The sequence below is a fragment of the Pteropus medius genome, unplaced genomic scaffold, assembly GCF_902729225.1.
Source record: "Pteropus medius unplaced genomic scaffold, Ma_sr-lr_union100, whole genome shotgun sequence".
In the NCBI taxonomy this organism is placed as follows: Eukaryota; Metazoa; Chordata; class Mammalia; order Chiroptera; family Pteropodidae; genus Pteropus; species Pteropus medius.
In genome coordinates, this window is record NW_024349803.1 from 14,292,365 (window position 1) to 14,316,082 (window position 23,718).

At 45.2% G+C, this 23,718-nt stretch overlaps 1 protein-coding gene, 1 long non-coding RNA gene and 2 other non-coding genes across 4 annotated transcripts; 3 read left to right on the forward strand and 1 right to left on the reverse strand.

The window, feature by feature from the left end:
- The first annotated feature begins 3,843 nt into the window (after positions 1–3,843).
- On the forward strand, positions 3,844–8,698 carry RPSA (ribosomal protein SA). Its single transcript, XM_039837379.1, has 7 exons — positions 3,844–3,995; positions 4,861–5,025; positions 5,989–6,107; positions 6,913–7,158; positions 7,885–8,013; positions 8,112–8,277; positions 8,544–8,698. Exons 2-7 carry the CDS (start codon positions 4,893–4,895, stop codon positions 8,636–8,638), a joined length of 888 nt encoding a protein of 295 aa, XP_039693313.1. The 5' UTR covers positions 3,844–3,995; positions 4,861–4,892; the 3' UTR covers positions 8,639–8,698.
- Positions 5,772–5,922, forward strand: LOC120582679 (small nucleolar RNA SNORA62/SNORA6 family). The gene has a single exon (XR_005647615.1). It is a non-coding gene; the product is annotated as a small nucleolar RNA SNORA62/SNORA6 family (small nucleolar RNA).
- Positions 7,223–7,372, forward strand: LOC120582678 (small nucleolar RNA SNORA62/SNORA6 family). The gene has a single exon (XR_005647614.1). It is a non-coding gene; the product is annotated as a small nucleolar RNA SNORA62/SNORA6 family (small nucleolar RNA).
- Positions 8,699–14,326: 5,628 nt separating the features above from the next.
- LOC120581959 (uncharacterized) lies at positions 14,327–19,233 on the reverse strand. The gene is made up of 4 exons (XR_005647407.1): positions 18,587–19,233; positions 16,701–16,769; positions 16,416–16,574; positions 14,327–15,771 (listed from the first exon to the last, which is right to left on the reverse strand). It is a non-coding gene; the product is annotated as an uncharacterized LOC120581959 (long non-coding RNA).
- Positions 19,234–23,718: the final 4,485 nt, after the last annotated feature.

The window sequence follows — 23,718 nt, forward strand, 5'->3', positions numbered from 1 at the left end:
CTTATTTGGAACTTGTAAATAATTTGACGTTTTTAAAAGATCACTGTTAACTGAAAATTTTTTTCCTGAACTGTTATCAAACAATTAGCATACAGAAGTCTAGCTCTATGTATATACTGTTTTTATCTTGTGCCTCTCTTACTGATTATCACCCACCCCTCGCCCCACCCTCTCCACTCTAAATTTGGTGCTGGTGTTCAGCCTCATTTCCTTGGCTTAGTATTCAAGAACTGTCTTTATGTGGTCTTGTCTTTTGGTTCCCCTTATTTCCCCCATATCGTTGTCTGTAGCCAGACCGATCTCCTTTTTCACTGTGTAAGCCATCCTCAAGTCTTCTCTGGGTGTTCTTCGCTTGTACTTTATGCCCTTGATGCATTCGCATTTTCACCCCTACCCGTTCCCCAGCTTCTTCCTTGCTGCCTCAGTACCTTTGAACTGCTGGTTTCTGTGCCTGGAACACTCTGTTCTACCCCATGTAGTTAAGTCCTTTCCGTCCTTCGGAGTTTGGTTCAAGCATCACTTGCACAGGAAAGCTTTCCGCAGCCCCTCGTGCTAGGTCAGCTCTTTCTAACTGCTCAGAGACCCTATGGTTTCCTTCTGTAGCATTTAGCACTACTGTACTTAAATGACTGTGTAGTGTCTGTTTATTCTCTCTCCAGTTCAGTTCTAAGCTCCAAGAGGCATCGAGCATGTGTCTTGTTCATTTCTGTATCCCAGCTTCCACCTGTGCCTTAAGACATAGAAAAGTCCTGCGATAAATGTTTAGTGAATGACTGATCCCTCTGTCTTCGCATTATTTTATCCATTCCTCAAACCTGGCCTCATTATTTCTGTGCATATCTAGCCACCTGTTGGTCATCCCTACCTACGTGGCTGCCCCATGGCCACTTTAACTGAACAAGTTAGAAGTTAACCTGTTCCCCTAAACTCTTCATAAAACCCATCCCATTGTTAATAGTCTTTTGACCCCAGCCTACCCCTCCCCCCACCTGCAGAATATACTCCGGATTCCCTAAGGAGAATATTCCAAGTCCTTCTCTATCAGGCCTTAACCTATAGCACCTATGTACTGTTTGCCCCGAGTCTTGGCTGTACTCAATGATTTGCCCTTCAGTAATCCCCTCTCAGAGTCGGGCTTGTAGAGTAATGAATGCTGACCGAATACTCTCGTATATGTTATATCATAGTTCACTCTCTCCTTTCTGCCTGAAATGCTCTGTGTACTCACTGTATGTTTCCTCTATACCTTGCATTCTTCAGGGTGCAACTTGGGTCCCATCTCACTATAAAAAAAACCTGTATGTAGACAGTGTTTTTAGAGGAACAAACTATCGTCTGAGCATGAGTTTTAATTGTAATTATGTTGTAATTTTCTATGTAACTTTGGACCGTATTTGGACCTCGGTTCCCCCATTTGTATAAAAGGAGATTTGGCCCAGCCGACTCTGAGAATTCATCCCATTGGACTTCAGTGAACTTTGACTTCTTAGTGAACTTGCTCATGAACATCCAGCAGATGCAGCTGTTTCTGAACTTAGTGGTTCAAGCTGGCGGCTGCATAAGACTATTCGGCCTGTGCGAAGATGCAGGTGTTTGGTGAGAATGCTCTGAAGATTGAGGGCCAAATTGACTGAAGCAACCCGGAATCTCCAGGCCTGTCTCCATTTCAGGAACAATTGTGTCCTTTTTAGTTAATGGGATTTAATTTTTAAACCTTTGAGTTCTTATATTTGATATGTAGCTTTTTTTTATAGAGCATTATAATGTCTCCTTGGTTTATAAAATATGAACATAAGTAAGCCTTCTTCATTCACTTGCCTCTCTATTAGATTTCCAGGCACGGGCGATGGTAGCAGCTGAAATGTTAACAGCTCTTATTTCCTGGGAGAGGTGAAGTGACTTGTTCACAGACATTGCATGTGGTGAAGCTGGAAGTCCAGTGCATGAACTAATATGAGCTACAAAATGCCAAGTGATAAAGTTATAAGACAGAATGCTTTCAGTGGACATAAGGGACCATGCCATTTAATGGAGGGAATAAGAGTTTTGGGACAAAAGTGATTTTGAACATTGCTCAGGCTACTATAAGTAAGGTTCATGGAGAGCACTATGGGACAACTGGATACCAGACAAACAGGTGATGAGGATCAAGGAGGAAGTGGTTAGAAAGGCAGGTGGGAAGATGCCCAAGATCAACTTGATACCTGGAGCCAGTTAAGTGTCCTGTGTTCTCAGCTTCATATCAGAATAGGGCTCTCAGCCACCCAATGCCATGTGAAGTGTAGTCCAAAAAAACAGTCCCTAGCACAATTATAGTTTTTTAAAAAGCCCTGTTTTTATTTTAGTTTTTAAATACAAATGCCAGAAACCAAAGTTTGCAAAAGGAAGGCTCTGAGATTTTCATCAAAGGTGAGCATGAATAAAAAATAGGGAGAGACTCGTGCAGAGGACCAGGAGGCTGAAGATGGGGAGGACACTTTGCTGGGAGTTACTGCCATTCTTTGACAAGTGCCTCTTAGGCCATGGGCTCCTCAAGGTGGCTTACTATCACTACAGTACATTCTTCATCTTTGGACTTAACTCATTTCTCACCAAGAATTTTCATCATACAGATCAATTCTCAAGAATGAAGTTATTTTGTAGGAAAAATCTTATTGTGGAGAAACAAATACCTAAACATGACTATAGAAGAATGTCCTTACGGTTGTAATGGAAGTATTCTTGAGACTGTTGTATAGGGGAGGGAGCTGCTGAGATGGTTTGGTAGTGTCCCAGAAGACCCGCCAGCTAAGTCCTGCAGTGACAGAAAACTGTCCATAAAAGCCAGCTTTTCAGTCTTCATATAGCTATTTTTCAGTCTTAACCTTTTTTTGAGAGCCAAATGTTTCCAGATATTTTCAGCAGTTTCCTGAAGATGCTGAAAGCCATGGCTAAGTTTACTTACTCCCTTTTTATGTCAGCTTTGTTTAAATACAGTGGGGTTTTGTTTTGTTTCAATTTAGAAACAACCGGATTCCTCAAAATTTCAAAAATACTGAAAAAAGGGGGAAGCCCAACCAGTTTCTGTATTCGTGTATCAATGGTTCTCACCCCAGCTGCACATTAAAATTATCTGGGGAGCTATTTTTAAAAATCAGATTTTTTTTGGTTCAGGGTTGAGCATGTTTGAAAGCTCTGCAAGTGATTCTAAGTGCAACTAGGGCTGAAACCTGTATAATTATGAATACTTTGGCTATTTACAATGACTTTTAATGCTTAGAGCTTCACTTTTTAAAAAAATTGCCCTTTCATCCTGCAATTTTTTGTACATAGGATTTTAATTATTTTGAAATTATATACTTTATATATAATTTAATTTTTTAAGTTAATGAATTTTTATTAACTAGTCTATTGACAGTAATTTTCCTTATGCCAAAAAAGTTCTCACGCATCTATGCAGCCTTGTCCTTTTTTTCGGGAAAACTTCCCGTAAGTGAACTTTCAGAATCTGAATAACGTATTGCTAAATTGTTCTCAAAAGAACTGAAAATAATCTCTGCAGCTTTTGTTCGTCAAACACGCTTGTTGAGTTCAACACGCCTTCCCCGTAAGGAAACTGCAGCTTAGATGAAGGCCTTCTCAAGTTCTTAGGTAAACACAAAAGGCTGGGGAAGAGCTCGAATCCTGATTGGCTGGCCGGCTGGCTTCACGCCCGCGACCCCGACTGGGGTTACAGTAGGAGCGCCGACAGCCACTGAACGTCGCTGCTCCGCCGACCAGCCTTAAAGTTGGAAACCGCCGGGCTCCAACCAGCACCTCCCCCGCCCGCTATTTGCCTAGAACCAGGGCCGCCAGCCCGCCTTCCGGAAAGAGGAGGCTCGCGCCCCTCGGGCTCCTCCCTTCTTCCGCCCGGCTTTCGTTGTCATTGGCTGGCGGCGGAGTATATATTGACGTCATTTCCGCCCTCCGTTCTTTTCCGCGCTACCCAGCATAGGGCCCATACGGCGTTGTTCTTGGTGAGTCTTCTGTGAGGTCCCTTGTAACCCCTGGGCCACCAGAGCGACCTTCCTGCTCAGACGAAGGAGAGCATGAGGACTGCGGATGAGAGACAGCAGATAGGACGGGTCTCTTGCTGGATGCGCTCTGCCTCGGCCCGGCGGCTCGCACGTGGCTGAGCTGGGCCCGCGGGTTCCCACAATGCCCCCGGAGCGGCCCGAGGTCGCCCTCCGTTCCAGGCACGGGGCTGGGATTCGGGCCGCACTGCTGGTGGGTGGGGGTTCAGAAAGCCTAGTCAACGCACTGCGATCGCTTGGGACCCCGATATTTGGCAGTGAGTCGAGAGGCCCAGGCGCCAGCTGTTTGGGCTCGTCCGTTTTACCTGTTGCTGTTAAGGTTCTTGGCAGAGTTTTGAAGAAAACTAATGACAGCAGGGAGAAGTAATTTTAACGTGCCCACCTGCAGTCTGTCTATTTGAAGATAAAACTGTTCACATGTCCACTATCTTTGCTCATCTCGTTCTCGAACATGGCTGCGCTTCTCACATATGGTGGTTATCTTTGCTTGTCCATAACTTTTACTTCTGAGTATCTTGAGAAGTGTTAAGTCTCAATTCACTATTTACATTTAGTTTAATTACCTGGTTGGTTGCCCGTCTCTTTTTCCTCAGCAATGTTTGCTGCAGTTCCGTGTGAAGCATATGTCTACTATTAAATCCTAATAGAATGTAAGCTCAGTCTGACACTAGAATGTGTACTAGGTTGCATTTATGTATGAAGTTGCTTGACTAAAGAGTAGTTAGAATGCACCTATTCCCCCACTCCACTTAAGGCACTGGAATGAAAAGGACTAGGTTCTTAACTATTCTTAATTATTGTTTTTCAGGTTCCCACGTAACTTAAAGGGAAACCGTCACAATGTCCGGAGCCCTTGATGTCCTGCAAATGAAGGAGGAGGATGTCCTCAAATTCCTTGCAGCAGGAACCCACTTAGGTGGCACCAACCTTGACTTCCAAATGGAACAGTACATCTACAAAAGGAAAAGTGACGGTCAGTCATTGCTTTAACTTTTTTTTTTTTTTTTGCCATTCCGGCTTTGAGACAAATTTGACCCTACTGTTCTGATGGGCGGTGCTAGAAGTAATTTCTAAATCTACCTTGGAGGGCTCTCTACTAAGTAATAAATGTAACCAGATGGCCTAGGTTGGAAACAGGCTTTAAAAGTTAAGTGTTCTGGTTGTTTGGGGAAGGAAAGGTTTCTGGGCTCCAATGGAAGAATATGGCATATCCTAGGTTATGGGGCTCAAGCATTTTCAACATACATACCACTTGGCACCTGACAGTATATTGAAGTTCAGTTTTCACATCATGAAGGAGGTGAGATGTGAAGATGCTGAGGAAGCTCATTAGCTGAGTTCCTAATTATCTCTCATAGTGCCTTATATTTCATAGGTACTGAGAATAGGTTTGTTCAACTGAATTCTGGGAAAGAGCCAGAGAGGAATAAACATTTTGGCTTGGAAGGTATTGGAGAAGGGAAGGTACATTGCAACAAGAGCATGGGAGGCATTACAGTGGGTGAGGGAGTTAATTCAGCTTACAGATAGAGCTAGGAAAGGATTTGCACCCGGGAGTGGCACGATGTAAAGGAGTTTTGGGGATGAATTTGATAATCAAGGCAGGGAGAGTGGTAAGAGGCCAGGAAGTGGGCAAGAACTTGTAGGAATTCACTGGGGGCCTGATGGAGGATTATTAACGGGGAAAGAAAGAAAAGATGCACTTGGCCTGCTGATAGGGTTGCACACTATTAAAGCTCAGGGTGGAGGCCAGTCTTGGCCAATGAACTTCTGAGTGTCGGAAGTGTGCTATATTGAAGGCAGGATTTTCGCTAACACCAGTAGAGCTTGACTCTATGACTGGAGTTTGATAGTACTCTCTGCCACATTCAACTTCTTAGAAGAATGTCTGTTTGCAAAGCTAGGTCAGGTGTTTAAAGCTTTCTGCTGTCACTAGGCATCTACATCATAAATTTGAAGAGAACCTGGGAGAAGCTTCTGCTGGCAGCTCGTGCCATTGTTGCCATTGAAAACCCAGCTGATGTCAGTGTCATATCATCCAGGAATACTGGCCAGGTTTGTGGAACAATATGCTTGGTTTTTATTATTTAAAAAAATAAAGCTTAGGACATTTTTGGATGTATAGAAGAGTATAAAAAACTTAAAAACCCCATAAATTCAACTGTTTCGAAATCTCAACTTGCCAATATTTGGCATTTTCAACGTGCATACACCTGACAGTATATCGAAGTTTAGTATTCACATCATGTATTTTCTTGTGCCACTAAATACCAAGAAATGATCCTATTGAAATGTCTCATCATCATTTTCTGTAGTCAGATTTTTTATATTTGAAGTACCGGGTGAAAAATTTGGATGTCAACTGCAAAATTTTTCAAAAAGGTTTTCCGAAGAGGAGGGTAGTCTTTGTCTCAGGTCTCATAAACAACAGTAAGAATCTTTGCCAACTTAAATGAATGAAAATAACTTTTTTAATGGACTGTGAGGTAAAACTTGATTTTGCCCTATTTCTATGTTGACAATTTTTTGTTTTTCTGTTGAAAACTCATCGTTTCATAAGAATCGATTTGTAAGAACTCTAAGGATTTTGTTCACTTCATTTCTACTTTTTAAAAAATGTTCAGCTTGGATTCGGACAGCTCTTAAAATTATGTAGAAGGACAGCCCTTTGATTCATTGTTTAGATTGACAGTGAAACTGGTTGCTATGAACTTTTTAGTTTTGAAGAAGGGATATTTGGAGGTTCTGCCTAGATGGCCTGCTTCGTGATGATAGAACTGGTTGTCAGCACAATGACACTTGGAAAGTTTCTGTGACTCCATCTCTGGAGCACTTTTAACTCTTCCTGTAATTCTTCAAGCGAGCTGTGCTGAAGTTTGCTGCTGCCACTGGAGCCACTCCTATTGCTGGCCGCTTCACTCCTGGGACCTTCACTAACCAGATCCAGGCAGCCTTCCGGGAGCCGAGACTTCTGGTGGTCACCGATCCCAGGGCCGACCACCAGCCTCTCACAGAGGCGTCTTATGTCAACCTACCCACCATCGCCCTGTGTAACACAGACTCTCCTCTGCGCTACGTGGACATTGCCATCCCTTGCAACAACAAGGTAACGACTTTTTGATGTAAACTAGAGTTCACGAATGAGTGCTCTAGAAACACTAGGGCGTTTCTCTGCACATTGTTAGAGCTTGGAGTTGAGGCCACTGGCCGATGAACTCACAAGTGTAGGTAGTGTGCTACACGAGGGGCAAGTTTTTCGCTAACACCACAAGGGTCTCTGGCCCGATGAGTGGAGTTGGATAGTAATACTTGCTACAAGTGTGAATCAAATGTATGAAAACTTTAAGGAGAAATGAAAACATGAAAAACAGTCTTTTTTCTTCAGCTTTTCTCCTCATTTCTTGCTCTATTCGGGCCTGTCAGGCATTTTTTTCAGACCAACTTGATGAATTCTGCTATAAGAACATAAAAAGGTGGGCTGCAGATGGTTCAAATTGGTCCAGTTTGTCCAGAGTCTCAAAACCCTGATTCCACATGAGACTCACCCAAAGAGATTTTTAAATAACTAATGTCCAGGCACCGATTCTAGGGGTATTTCATTTTGTTGCAATCTTTGACAGTCTTGACAGTAGTACTTTATAAATTCTCATGATTCTGCTGGCTATCAAGGTTTGAAACCACTGATTTATTGAATCTTCCTTTTTACACCTTTAAAAGACACGTCTGACCTCATGGACCTAGATGATGATCTGGGGCCAGGTTAGATAGAACAGGGAGGTACTTGCCTGTTGGGGTTGACCACATGTCACTTAATAACCTGGCACTCTTGCAGGGAGCCCACTCAGTGGGGCTGATGTGGTGGATGCTGGCCCGGGAGGTCCTGCGCATGCGTGGCACCATCTCCCGTGAACACCCATGGGAGGTCATGCCCGATCTCTACTTCTACAGAGATCCTGAAGAGGTGAGCTTCCCCCACAAAGGGGACACTGTGGTCTGTGCATCTTGGAAGTAAAATTTCTCGGTTCCTATAAACTTTTTTTTTTTTTTTTTTTTAACCAGATTGAAAAGGAAGAGCAGGCCGCTGCTGAAAAGGCTGTGACCAAGGAGGAATTTCAGGGAGAATGGACTGCTCCAGCTCCTGAGTTCACTGCCGCTCAGCCTGAAGTCGCAGACTGGTCTGAAGGCGTGCAGGTGCCCTCTGTGCCTATTCAGCAGTTTCCTACTGGTATGTGTCACGACACATGGTGGTTCCGAGCATCCATTTGCAGTCTAACTTTAGCGATCTCTATGGCTACGTTAAAAGGTTCATCCTAATATGTTATATCGGTGCTGTTACCTGACAGATTGAATTCAGGTTTATTTGAAATGGCGTGGCCCTGGTCCGTCCTCGAAATGCGTGTCTGATGGAATAAATGCGAGGCGCAGTGCTGGTGGGGTGAGGTAACAAAGACGAAAATGGTGCTGATGCTTTTTTTGCTGTTTTCTTAACAGAAGACTGGAGCGCTCAGCCTGCCACTGAAGACTGGTCTGCAGCCCCCACTGCTCAGGCCACTGAATGGGTAGGAACAACCACTGAGTGGTCTTAAGCTGGCCTTAAACAAAATGGAAATAAGGTTGACGGAAAATAAACTGTTTCTAAAAGTCAAGTCTCTTGCGGTTTTTTATTCCAGATCAAGGTGCCTGGGATTATTCAGGTCTCTTGACATTGTTTTCACTTCTAAAGTCCACTGTAGATAAAAGTATACTGTTTTTCACGGGGCTGTTTTCCTGTGCTTCCTTTTAATGTAAGGAACGTCTGTGTTCTGAAAATAGATGTGAATAGTTGCACATAAGTGTTAACCCTAGAAGTAGTTTTCCAAGGTCCTGATCTTTTATGTTGGTATTTCCTGTCACCAGGTTGGCTTGCCCTATAGGTTCTGAAACGGTTATGCAAGTTACAAAATTTTCATGTAATATTACATAATGTTCTCTATATTTGTCAGTTTCTACGCATTTCAATTCTATTAAAATGCAATTCTTCTGAACTGATTTCACAGTAGTTCTCAGCCTATTGAAAAAAACGTCTTGAATGAGAATGAAGCAGTTAAATACAGTGGTGGATCCTGGTTTTGAGGAGCTTGCTTTACATTGATTCATTGTACTCTTGGAAAATTTACAAGATAAATATCCACGTAACTGCATCCCTAGGGCCACTTCCAGTGGTTCTGAGGCCCACAGCTCAAGCATTAGTTTCGCAGCAAGTCTGCCACTGGCTGTGCTGGAGCAAGTTTGGACAAATCTGCCACATCCCTGCTAAGTTCCAGTGTGCCTGGATCTCGAACCCACGATGGCTTCTGCGGCTAACAATGAGTTCTGGAGTCGGGATGGCTGGATGCAGGGGAGGGCCTAAAGGAAAGCAGAACAGAAGGGAGGCCGGGTGCCTTTGGACGGGCCGAGCCTGAGTGTGGGACTGAGTGATGGGTACAAATTCATTTGTTAGCATGTTCTGGGATAGAGGAAGCTGGGTAACAAGGAAAACATGTATTTCCTGGCAGTTTAGTCTGTATCATGGAGAATAAACATTTGGTCATAGATTGACTCCTGTTTGCAACTAATAACCCCTCTAGGACTCCCAACCCACCCTGTTCCTATAGCTCAAACCCCACCTTGAGTCTTGTGTCTTGATGCCCAGTGTCTCCAACCTGGAGACTTTGCTGGGGTTCCTGCCTCCGATCATTGCCGTGACAGTTTCACAGAAAGCCTTTTATTCCCCACAGAATCCAGGTTTAGGGGTGAGGTGTCCTTTGGCAAGGCGAGTGTACAGCATAGTGGAAGCCGGGAGATGCCAGACTGGGAGTTACTCCCGGATCAATGCCCTACTCACCTGGGTTTCGTTTGCCCAGGGCCTCAGCCTTGCCACAGACCCTGTTCTTCGTGTCAATATCTTCTAATAGATGCTGCCTTAACCCAGGACCACAAGTTGGCCTGGACCTGAGGTCACCCCACTCTGGGACCCCCGTTGCTGCCCCATGGCTGCAAAGCCAGTGCTCGAGCTGGCATAGACATCTTAAACTAGCCAGTCCAAGCCTAGCGTTCTCATTAGCCTGGTTGCTACGGGAAGGGCAGTCCGTAAGCACAGCTGCATCTTAGTGTCCCCCACCTCCAGCTCCGAACCCGACACTGGCAACTTTGCCCTTGGTGTTAGCTGAGGGAGAAGCCCTCTGCCCCTCTATCCCTTCTTACCTCCATCCACTGCACTTGATCAGGCCCTAACGCCTCCTTTCCCCATCACCCCTCCATCTCTGTTCCCTCAGGAAGCAGTTTTCCAGGAAATAATAAGATCAGCTTGACCTTGGAAACTCACCAGGCTGTGAGTAATAAATCGTTTAAGATTTTGTTCTCTTTATTGTGGAAATGAGATTTCTAGCTCTTGTACTTTTTGGGATTTTGTCTTCTAAGCAAAGAGAAATGAACCCCATGCAAACCTTTTTTGAGTTCCCCTTTTCTTCCTGTTCTAATACGCTTCCACAGGGCATATTTTCCTAAGTCCCAAATATAAAGGCAAATCATTCCTAATGAACTCAGCCTAACACAGCACTTGACGCTTGGTAGATGCTGGTAAGTACTTAGTGAACAGAGAAAGTGATTAAAAATAAATCTTAGAGACTGAAAGCATTTAAGAAAGGGCTGGGGGTAAACCCCATTTGGCAGGCCTGAGACGGCATGTTGTCCAGAGGCACGTAGCTGTCCTGATGAGGTGGTGCGTCACCTGCTTTGGCCTTCACTAAACTGTTTTGATCCAGTCCCCTGCCACGGGATGTTTTGAGGAGGTGCTGCACCCTCCTGGGTGTCTTGGATTGTGGTCTCCTGGTGAGTTGGGGGGCTGGGAGGTGAGCCTGGGTCTGATCTGGGCCATGGCCCGGCACCAAGAACATCCTTCGTATCCAGGTGGCCTGTGACGGGGAGGGGTCTCCAGCCCTTGCACTACCATCGACATCATGTGATGAGCAGTGAGGCAGATAAGAGTGCGGGTATTAGAAATGCCTGGGATGACGATGAAAGGCCTGCTCAGCCTACTAGCGTGTGGCTCTGGGCAAGAGACAATGTCTCCGGGCCCAAGTGCCCTCAGCATCAGATGGGGACAATTGTGGAGCTGAGATTCAGAGACTGTCACGCAATTAGCCTGAGTCTGGGCATGTAGCAAATGCTCAGTCTGTTCACTTTGTCTTTCATTAGTATATAATTTTTAAATATAAATGCATCATACATGCATATGGTTAAACAGACATTACCTGTATACTCGTGAAGACTCAAGTTAAAGCCCCTAACCATTACGGAGCTTATGAAACAGGTGCCAGGCCCTGAGAAGTTCTCTGTGTGTGCCCCTCTGCCCCTTCCTGAGCTCCTCCTGCTAATCCTTGGTTGACCTCATCGGTTTGCCCAAATATGCCCTTTTCAGTCACAAATTGTTTAGTTTCCCTGCTTGTTTTTGAGCTTCCTACACATGAAATCATATCTTCTTGTGTGATTTGCTTCTTTCCCTTTGTTATTTTCATGCCTTTCATCCCCCGTTGCCATGCTCCTGTGGAGTCACCCATGACATCGATGTACTGCAATGGCCATTTGGGTTGTTAACACCACCATCTGGCCATTATCAGCAGAGCTACCTTCAACATTTTTGGTGCACAGAAATTTCTCCACTGTGGGTTTTAAACACTAACTTCACCAGAATGTATCAAATGGTTTCAAAGTCATGTATAAAATCCCATAAAAACATAGCCACAACCCTCAGCACTTTCTGTTGAAAACACTGTCCTTTCTTTACTGCTCAGAACTGCTGCCCCTCAAGAATCCAGGGCCATCCACGGCAGGTCTGATCCTGGCCTCTCTGTTCCCCGCCTTGCTCTGTGGGTCTGTCCCTGGGCCAATGCCACAGTGTCTTCCTCTCTACTAGAATTTTATAATCTTTATGACAATGGGTAAGGCAATCCTCCTGCCTTCCTTCTTTCTCCAAAAGAGTCTTGGCTAGCATTGAATCTTTTGTATTGTCATATACATTTTTAACCAACCAGTACAGTTCCACTACAAAGCCAGTTGAGGTTGCATTGATTCTATAACTCAGAGCAGTATTGACTAATTGACAACACTGAGTTTTTCCGTCCATGAACAAGCTGTGTGTCTTGCCAGTGTCTCATTTTTATGTCCCTCCCTTAATAAAATTTTATAATTTTTCCAGAGGTTTCCCACATCTTTTGGTAAATTTCCTAGATACCCAAGATATTTTAAAGTGTACAAGATATTTAAATTGTTAAGAAATTACTACTGGGAATTCTGTTGGAATAGCTCAAACTTTATTCTAAATAACACAGATATCCAGTGGTAAATGTCACTATTCCCATGGCATTTCTGACCCTGCTTGAGCAATCCAGGCTTCTTGTGAAACTCAGGGATAATTAAATTCCATCCACGAAAAACCTGCTCCAAACCTTCAAATATTGTACTCATTTTGTAGAGTGGAATCTGCTGCATTTCTACATTTGCTAAGTTCAGCAGTTTTCACTGAGGAAGAACCCAAGAATTATCCAATTCTACCTTTACAAAGAATCTCTAGTAAAATAACAATAATTCAACATTCAGCAAGTATTTATTAAGCACTTACTCTGGACCAGACACTATTCTAAGCACCGAGGATACAGCGGTGAATGAAGACAAAGCTTGTGACCTTGTGGCAGTTATATTTTGAATGGGGAGGCAGATAACTAACAAGCTAACAAACTGTTTTCTAGAGGTACAGAAGTGAGGATGATGGAAACATGAAGGTTCATCCAAAGCAGGAATCACAGGGCTGTAGAAAAGAGAGAAAAATGAAGAGAAGCATTGAGGAGAAATCAAAAGCACACAAAAACCCTTCTGGAAGGAGGACTCTCAGTTCAGCCTCACCAAGTGGGGGCCGAGAGGCTCTGCTCTCATGGGGAGCTGGGAGCATTTACCAGAGGCCGTGGAGTCTCTCGGCCCCCATGCTGTGTGAAAGATATAGCCGTCCACCGCCCAACTCACCCAACTTTTTTATGTCCTCTCCTTTAGATATTTCTGGAAATGAATTGGGGACCAGAAGAAAAAAAAAGCTCTAACTACACAGACATTTACTCCATCTCTGTCGCTTGTACTCTCACAGAAAGACAACTACCCAAGGAGCTCTCTCCCCTCTCCATGGGTGGCCGGCTCAGTTCACACAGAGGTGAGGCAAAGAGCACCCAACGTTGCCAGAAATGTCTATCATCATGTCCCCATTGGGAGGCCCTCCACTCTCAGCTGCTGACCTCCGCTTTCATTCCATCCAATACCCTATCCTAACCCAAGAGGCATCTTCCACTTATGATTTGCAAGAGAGAGTTGAAGGCTTCAGCACGGGGAAGTGGTCCTCCAGATCTTTACGGCCTCAGGAGACTGCACCGGGAGCCTTGGAATGAATGGGCTGGTTTGACATGTGCTTCAAAACCCTTTACAGAGGAATTTTTATTTTGTTATATGTCATTTCATTTAGATATAATTCTGTGAAGTAAATTTTTTTCCAAACAATGTCTAATTATTAATACTTTTCCAATTTAGAAATTAAAAATGTGATCTTCACAATTTAAAACACGGTGGGCAAATTAAACCAGATACTGTTGGAGAGTAGTTTGGTAAACTAGAAAAATATATGAAGAAGTTATTCACGAGAAGAACAGAGACAGAGGGATAGAAAATAGAAAAGAGAAGTTAGATATGAAGAGGATAAAATGAGAAAGTCAAACATATAGTTGGAGTTCCAGAGGGGGAGGAGAGAGAGAACGGGGAAAGTCAATATCAAAGAGAAAAGGCTGAGCATTTTCTGAAATCCTCCTGAATCCACAAATTCGGGAATCTTAGTGTGTACCAAGCGGGACCGAGTTTTAAAAACCTATCGTTAGTTACACTGTTGGGGAACCATGGAAATGCCAAAACCAAAAGTGTTCTTGAAAGCGGCCAGGGAGAAAAGGGACATCACCCAAGTGTTCCCCATCTACAATGACAGTCAGAAGACAGCAGAATGAGAAAAGCGAATGGTCACTTTAGCTCTGTTATCCAGGAATCAGGACAACATAAGGGCTTTTCCTGAGAACAAAAATAAAATAAGGAAAAAAAAGGCAGAAAAAAGCTGTGGCCGAAAGTGCCGGTCGTCCACCAACATCCATCGTCCCTTCTTCCATAGTAATAGACCCCCTGATTTTTAGCTGGGCACAGTGCCTCATGCGATATGGTGCTAAAATGTTCAGGTAGGTTTTGAGGCCCGTACTACTTTGGTGGATAGACCACAATTTGACCAAATTTGTACCATTAGGGAAGTGGTAGGAAAGATCCAGAATGATGGCTTATGTTGGCAATTTTTTGACCACTTTGAGCAAAGTCCTGTGAGAGACAAGAACTCCAACTAAATCTAGCCAAGTTGCAAGCAGAAATGGAAGGACCAGAGTTTTGCCAATATAAGCACATTGTGTCTCTAGTCTGCCAAACACTTGTATACAACCAAGTCAGGCGGTTATGAGCTATTCATCTGAAGGGGCAGGTTCTGAACAAGATAATGCTCTTGTTCCTTGGAAAGACAGCATGCAGCAAGATGAGGTTAAAGTAGGATTAAAGGTGTTGTTTTCCATTACAAAGCTATTGTAAACAAGAAGAAAATCTGACAAAATTAGATTATGGCAACAGGGCTTTGGGACAGGAACTCTCTCATGCTCGCTGGTGGGCGTATAAACTGGGATGGTTTGGCATCATTTAGTAACATAAGCATCTGCAATATCCCTCTTGAGGGTATACACCAAAGAAACTCCTGCACATTTGCAATAGAGTATGTGGACAGAAATGCTAATTGACAAATGCAGAAATGGCCCCAAGTCCACTTGCAGCGCAGTGGATAAACCGTCATATATTTATATCACAGTGCCAGGCAACAAAGAAAACGAACAGAGCATAGCTACACGTGATGACATGCATAAATCTTAGAAACAACTTTGGGCAAAAGAATCATTAACAGAAAATTATTCCCAATATGTGATTCCATTTGTAAAAAGTTGAAAACCAGGTTAAAAGTAAGCTATATTTTTTAGAGATGTATTCCTTAGTGGCAAACATTATATAAATCAATAAAATGTCCAATTTATGTGGTAAAAAACAAGTAAAATAAAAGCATTCAACAAAATATACACAAAGAACATAGGGGACATGTGGAAAGTAAAGTGTTTCTAGGTCTTTGATAATGAGAGAGGTTAAAATACCAACTTTAGAATATAAGACTGTCTCTCATCCCACATGCTCATCTTACAACATGACCTGGCCACCGTTCCATGGGTGAAATCTATGTTCTCTTCCTTTTAACCTGGGAGGAACTTTGAGACTCCTCTACTAAGAAGATACAGTGGAAGTGACGCAATGTGACTTTCAAGAATAGAGCATAAAAGTGCCACCACCTTTTGCCTGGATCTCTTGGGACATTTGTTCTGTGAACTCAGCCATCGTCCGGCGAGGAAGCCCATGCAGCTGAGGAGAAGCCCAACTGGAGAAGCAGGCTCTTCCCTCCCAGGCCCCAGACCAGCTGAACTGCTAGCCAACAGCCAGTGTTAAAGTCATGTGGGTGATCTGTATTGAAAGTGGACTGTCCAGTTTGAATTCAAGCCGTCTCAGGTGATGCCATGTGGAGCAGATTTAAGTCATTCCTGTTAGGCTGTCAAAATTGCATATTTGTGAGCAAAAAAAAAAAAAAAATTGTTGTTTTAAGCAACTTAACTTTAGGGAAGTTTGTTACTCAACAATAGATTGCTGATACAACGGAAAAATTCTAGAGGCATTTTCACTAAAATCAAAAATAAGTCATGGATGCCCACTATCACTGCTACTTTATATCATAGCAATGAACTTCTCAGACGATGCACTCAGGCAAGAGTAATTAATTACACACAGAATATATAGCCAACTAACTTTTCCCTGTAGAATTTACAATAAGCATTTTCCCATGATACTATAGTTTTTGTACCTATTGTATATATTTGCTATATAATAAACTATTAAATGGCTACATAATAGTTTACATTCCTATTTTTAATATTTTTCAAAATTTCTACCTTTACAAACACATCTGTCATGAACGTCCTTGTGGTTAACTGGATCAAATGACAGGGACATTTTACGGATTCAAAATAAAATTAATAAATTTTCCTGAATTGCATTTTAAGTCACTACGAAATAGACTACAAGTTTCAATTTATCATTACCCACACTAAATATGAGTCTTTGTTAATCTGATTAGTGAAAATATTCATTTCAGTGTTGTTTCTCTGCATTTCAATTGGGTAAAGAACAATTGCTGACCTGCTTTGAGTAGAATATCAGGGAAGATGCTACAAAGCTCGACTCCTCTGAAAGCGTCTCCCACACGCTGGGAAAGCGGGTCTAGATGTATGGTCTCCTCTGCCAGCAATAATCTATGCATAAGACGATCAAATAAAAAAGCCACTGCCTGCACGTTTGCTGCACAAATAAAGAGAAAAATCATGTAAACTCTTACGCCTTGTAATTTTACTCTTCAACAATATTTGTTGAAAACCACGTGCCCTGCACCGAGCTAGAAACATTCCCCACCTTCCAGGAACTTACTCTGTAAACTGGAGAGAAGACAAACAGAAAGGCATCCAAAGGCAGAGATATCTGCACCTCTTTTGTTTTCTATAAAAACAATGGGTTTATGAGTTTAAAAAATACATATGCAGTACCTTCACTTTCTACTTTAAAGATTTATATATTTCACCTTACTTATGCCTATAATAGAGACCACCATCCAAACTAAAATGGGCAAATAGAGGAATTTATGGTTTTACTACATCCAAATCCACAAGCCTAAGCCGGGCACCTACCAGGTTATTGTCCGTCATTTTGTAAAGCGCGGGAGGGCAGAGGCACTCTTCGTGTATAGTGGTTCCTTGCTAGCACTTTTCTAAATCCTGATGATGCTTAGGGGTCAGGGTGGCATCTGTGCCCTCACCATCTGAGATCCAGAGCTCAGGGACCAGAACATGGCCCAGGATGCTTAAAACATGGTTCCTCAGCTACTTACCTTTTGCAAAGGCTGGGAAGGCTGTGCCCTCATCCCCTCTTGTCGCAAAGAATTCTTTGGAGCCCCCTGCACGCTGCCAGATCAGCAGCCTAAGGGGCTTGGTATTGCAGGGGCTTCCTCCAAGCCAGATGAGATCGCAAGGAGAAGGCGCCAGTGGAAACGAAATGAGTGGCTTTCTCGGAACTCTTGTCCCGAGGCTAGGAGGGACCTAATGTCATCACTAGCTCTGCTCCTGCTCTCTGAAATGGCCCAGAATGATGCTATACTCAGTGCGAAAAAGCTTTCTGTTCTTTTCCTTTGTCTCTTGCCTTAAACCCTTTCATTATATTCTAACTTTCTAGAGCCCAAGCTAGTACATTATTTACCATAGCACAGACCCCAAATACTTACTATACTGTGTTCAGGAAACCAGAAACTGAAACAAAAGACTTAAATATTTCAGCAAATAAAGAATACCCAGTTTAATTCTGTGCAGAGGACCTGGTGCATATCATACATCTCCCAGGTGCAAGTCTGCTGTTGTCAATCAACTCGGACACATCCTTGTTCTTGGTTTCTAGAGAATCCCCTTGGACCACTTGGCTACTCCACCTGGGAGGTCACGGCTTAGTGCCACTCTGAACTCTCTCGTTGGGTAACTCCCACCCCGCCCGCAGCCCGAAGGCCATAGCACAATGGGCTCTGAAATATTTTCCAAGGTGAGACATCTTTATAAGGGAGTGAACTAAATTTCTCAAACATACTGAAATCAGTATGGAATTAATAAGATGAATAAGAGGGCAATCAAACTGCAGAATATCATTCGAGATGGTAAATGCAAATGGACTCTACAGGAATGAGACCAAGTTCTCATGTGACTTCTAAACTGGTTCCAAAGGAAATTTCCAGTGAGGGATCCTAAACGTGCGTTGACCACCTGGCGGGCAGTATTTCCTGTGTAAGACCAGCCTCTAGTTTAAGGGTCGGTCACGACATTTTACCCATATCGTTTAAAATTTTGCTAACAGTTGGACCTGCTTTTTGTAATGGCCAAGCCGCTCCTATCAGAATGATCTCCCACAGATGACCACTAAAAACTCTGGGGAAAATATACAAAACTGTTGCTGGAAGATACTGAACAGAAAACAAAAGTAGGTTCTGGGTGGTGGGGAAACTCTCCCAGTCACTTTCTTCTTATGGGGTCAACAACTGGGAGTTTCCCATTTTTGCAGCTTTCATCCTTTGGCCAACCCCGGTCCACCCCATGCAGGAGAGATGAACTCTGCATAGAATCTGGGGGCTTCTAGCTTGAAGAACCAGAATTAGTTTGAGGCAACTTGATTAAAATCACCTGTCAACCCCACTGGCACTTACTGGCACTCATCTCATACAAAGAAAGAAATGCATTTCCTATTCACATTCTCACATGCACAAGGGTGGTAATTTGTACCTGAGATTGTTCGAGGACAAAGGACATCTTTGTGAAGTGACCAACCACAGGGTGTAGCACACGGCAGGCGTACAACGAAGGTTTCTTTCCTTTCTCCTCTTCCTTCTCGAGAAACAGTGATCACACTCTCAGAGTTCAGATTTCACATCCACAAATTCCTCTTCTGGTCCCTTCTCTGAACTTGGGTTGTCTAATAAAACTTAAGGGAAAGATGTCTCTCTGTGGACGATGGTCCCATAAACATTCTCGAGCAGAGAGTCTTCAAATGTCAAGGAATTTTTAAGGCCAAGTCATTGCTAGAAAAAAAGAGCATGGAGTTGTCTTGCAGAACTAAGTGGCTTTTGGGGATATGTAATAGTCGAAGGAACTTGTAACTACTGAAGGAATAGACAGCAAAGGCTTCTCCTTTCATCCAAAAATAAGACTGGAACTGGTAGGATTAAGGCATTCAGTCTTGGGCCACCCATGTAGGATTCGAAGATGGTCCCTGGTCCTGGCCACCTTCACAGCCAGGCCGTCATAATTCTATATTCCTTGCTTGCTTTTATGCTTTTGTCTACTTTTAAGGGTGTGGTGACTAAGTCTCAGTGGTGAAGGTCACAGCCCAACAGTGTCTGTCAAGGGCCTTGTCAGGAAAGCTCTTGGTATAAGAGACAAGTCTGACTGATCTAAACTTGGAGAAACCCTAATCACGAGTCGGGTTTTGGGGGTCGGGACATGACCGGGCCCTCACAAAGTTTCTGCATTCCAAGTTGTTGCGGTCAGCCCTTGGTCCGCAGTGTTCCAGCCATAAGCACACAGCCTGTGGGTGGGAACTTGGCGGGGCAGCCAGCAGGCCTTTTGAACATTCACCCTTAACCAGCAGGGGGAGGAGCCTGTGTTAGCTAAAAGCAGTAGCAGTAGTACCGGGCCAAGTTCTCTCCTAGGAGCTCACTCTTTAGAGGAGAGAGATAGCAAAGTATAGGGTGGTGAGAAGGTTGACTTTGTTCTTTTTAGGGCACAAATCCCAGGCTCTTTTTCCTTAGAAAAATGAGCTCAGGAGCATCGCAGAGAGAGAATTATTGTGAAATTGATTTTCCTGTAGTTAAGTCAGGTGCAAAGTCCAAGTCCAAGGCCATTCTCGGAGACCTCACCTCAATTCTTCCTCCAGCTTCCTTTTCAGTCATCAGAAGTTCCTGGGCTGAGAGGATCAAACCAAGAGAAGGCTGACCCTGTGAGTCAGCCCTGGGGTGGCTCAAAGCAGAACCCTGACCAAGGAGGGAGGAGGTGGGGACGCTGGACTTCCTCGGCTCTCATCAGCACACGTACTGATGACACCTTCCACATTCCCCAACGTTGTCTTCCTAGGTAAGCATCTGTATGGTGCCAAGGGACTGGGACAAGTAAGGACACTGCAGCAACAGTGGGTGAGGAAGAACTGTTCAAACATGTCCAGTGGTGCAGAGGGACTTGTCAAGGTGAAGATGCTCATCCTGCACTCCCAAAGATTCCTGGCAATTCCCTGGACTCGGTAGTTCCAAAAGTTCTCTGGGTGATTCTGCGGTAGGAGGTCCAGGTAAAAAAATTTGGGAAACACTTTAGAGACCCTAATGGGGCTCCTCCAGGCTTGGTGTCTGTCCAGAGTGACTGGGTCAGGACAGAATTGGGAGTGATGATGGTAGGAGGTGGGGGATCAAGGAGAGAACGACAAACGGATTGAATCTAAAGGTTTGAGTAAACATACATGAGACACCTGTTGGTACGTTTACATAATCTACCTCAGCAACAGTTATTTAGCTCGAGATTCTTCTGCTCTGGGCCAGACTCAGCTGACCTGGGATGAGTTTACTCACGTCTGGGGTCACGTGGCAGGTGGGCTGGCAGGTGGGCTGGATGATCCCAGATGGCCCCTCTCTCAGATGAGTCTTTGGGGGTGCTAGGCCATGTCATCTATCAGAGTAGTAAGGGTTTGCTCATAGGGAGGCAGGTTTCCAGAAGCAGCAAGTAATTTTCGAGTTCGCTCTAGCATTACCTTTGCTATTGTCCTATTGGCCAAAGCAAGTCACCTGTCTAAGCCCGGCCTCCGGACGTGAGGGTCCTCCAAGAGTGTGGATACAGGAAGGCATGAGCACATACAGGGGGTGCCCTATACCCCAGCAGTCTCTAACCTTTGTGACACCAGGGCCCGGTGCTCCTGTGAGAATCTAATGCCTGATGATCTGAGGTGGAGCTGAGGCAGTGATGCTAGTGATGGGGAGTGGCTGCAAATATAGATGAAGCTTTGGTCACTTGCAGGCCACTTATCTCCTGCTGTGCAGCCCGGTTTGCTAACAGGCCCTGGACCAGTACCTGCTGCAGCCCTGGGGGTGGGGGGAGTAGGGAGAGTGGTTGGGGGGTGAGTACCTCTGGTATACCTCATGGAGGAATGAGAAGAGACAAAAGGGAACTAGTCATAAAATAGAAATGAAAAAGGCCATTCTTGAGATTGGGTGGGGCAGACGATCTTGGTCTCCCACTACAGGAGGAAAGGGAAGCCCCGACAAAGGCCCACCCCGCCCCCACGGTTCCCCCGGAGTGAATATTTGAAGAAAGCAGAGCCTAAAATCACAGCAGTTCCCTGCCTCAGTCCTCCACAGCCTCTAAAACTGGAGCCTGTGCTCAAACAGGTCCGGGAACAGCCACATTAAGACCGGAAACTGTGCCCAGTCCAGCATCCCAAGCTTCGGCCTCGGAGGCAGCAGTGGGGCGCCAGACACCTCTTCGTTCTGAGCAGGCGCGGCCCTGGAGCTGGACTGGGGTGCGAACTGAGACCCCAGCGGGCCGGACTCCCCTGAGGACAGTCCAGGAGGCTCAGCCTCCTCTGGAGACCAGACCTGCTCCTTGCGGCTGGGACGTCCTTGCCCCGCTGCCCACAAAGGGCCTGAGGCAGGGGCGTGCGTCCGGGCGCCCTCGCTCTCATTCATCGGCCCGAGCCTCGGCGTCTCCGCAGCCGGTGGACTCTGGGTCGGAATTTTCTTGACTTCAGGTCAAGGGCGCTGGTGGGCTTGTGTCCCCACAGCGCCTACTCCTCGGCCCCCACCTTCTGGCTCCGTTTGTCTTGGGCGACCTACCCTGGGTGCAGACCTGGCCTGCCCCAGGGCCGGCTCCAACTGCACGTGGCCCCAAGGGCTCCAGACAGCCCCTAACGGCCGCAGCCAATCCCCAACGGCCTTCGGCTATTTCCCAACGGTCCCAGTCAGCCCCAACGGCCCTCAACGACCTGGATTCCACCTGGATTCCGATCTTAGCCTAGTCCTCTGGCGGTGTAGGGCAGGTGCTGGCAGGGCCTCTAGAGGAAGCTGTTAAAGCAGTGGGAAGCATGAGTAAGGAGTTGACAAGGGAAGAGGGCCTTGCAGGGTGTGATAGGCTGAGGGTAAGGAGGGTGCAGTATCCTGGAGAGGTGCCTGAGAAGGCGGTAACTTTGGGACCCTCTCGGTTCATGCAGAGTGTGGCTGGAGCTTAGAACAGGTGGAGAAAGACAATGCTGGGTAGGAAAGCAGAGGTGAAAACGTGAGGCTTCACGCTGGGAAGAAGAGGATTGAGGGGTATGATTAGACGTGTGATGCAGCAGACAGTTCTGGGGACAGTGAGGACGAGGGACCAAAATTCCCTGGCAAGCCTGGGGCAGGAAGTTGGCCAGGAGACTTTGTGGGTGACCTAGGTCGGAGGGAAGAAGACCTGGGTGAGGGGATGGCCCTCAGGGTGGAGAATTGTGGACTGGTTTATAAAGCTATACACAAAAAAGAACATATGTCATGAACCAGTCAGGATGATGGCGGCAGCGCTATGCCCACGGTGGGCCAAGGATGACGATGGCTGTTTAGTGGCTGGCTGATGGCCCCGAAATGGGGAAGCAGGAGTAAAGGAAGTTAGAAGTATGGCGTCGGAAGGGAGATGCCCAGCTCAATTTAGGAGACATTTAGTTTTCAAACAGAGCTTCCCTGGGCCCATCAAAGATTCAGAGCGGGCTCCACTGTGTGGACATGGGGATCAGAGATGGGCTGAATTCATAGACACATGCGGAGCTGTGGGGCTGGACAGGATCAGAGAGCTGAGCTCAGAAATGTGGAGACAGCCCCATGCCAGGGCCAGCTAGAGGACAAGACACTTTGCAGGAGTCTGAGGGGCCAGGCAAGGGGAGATGAAGAAGAAGTAAAGTCTCAAAGGCTGATGAAAAAAAATCAAGTTTGGAATAACATTCGACAGCATTCATGGAAATGGAACCCACTTTTCAGCATCGGCTGGGAAGAAGCAGGCACGGAGGAGCAGAGGTGGTGGAGGGGAAGGTGCAGCCTGTCACTGCAGGCAATATGGGTGCTTTGTGCAAAATTCAGAAAGAGTCAACGTGAAAGCCTGTCTGCTGCTCATGGTCACCGCGGGGAAGAATTCCTAAACTCATCGCTAAGCTCTCACTCCCCACTGTAGCCGACAGTTGCCATACGCCCCTCCGGCTCAGCATGGCACTGGGTACCAGAGTTATTGCAGTACTATCTGTCACTATTAGAGGAACTTTGGGAAAACCCTGCCTGTCCATCCACAGAGGAAAGGCAAAAATGCTACATGCGTCTGATGAAACAGCACACGCAATAGTTAAAAGGAATCCGCATACCTACATATCTGAATAGATCTTAAACACAATGCTGAAAAAGCAAGAAATGTACAAATACGTTCATACTGACACCTCTTGTGAGAAAGACAATACTTCACACGTATTAAGGAAATATATATACGATATGAACGTGTCAAGAAAGAACTGGAGAGGTTTGCCCCAGGCCAGTCACCGCTGAGAAAGACTTGAGGACGCTGAGGTTGGGAGAGATATTAAAGAGGAGTTGAACTTTATGATTTTGAAAAGAAAAAATGCAAATGTGAAGTTCCTCGTACGATTAAAAGTGGCAGATCTGAAAGTGAACAAGTATTTTTTAAAAAGTACCTAAAGCGAAAAAAAGGCATAGACAGTACACTATTTGAGTCCCTCTTTGGCTTCCTTTTGCCTCGGTCTCTCTCTGGGGACACAGGTACTTCACGGGCACACCTCACTGACTTAGGGTCCCACCTGCACATGTAAACTCTCCACTGCCTTTCAGGCCTACCCCCAGCTCTGCTATTTCTGG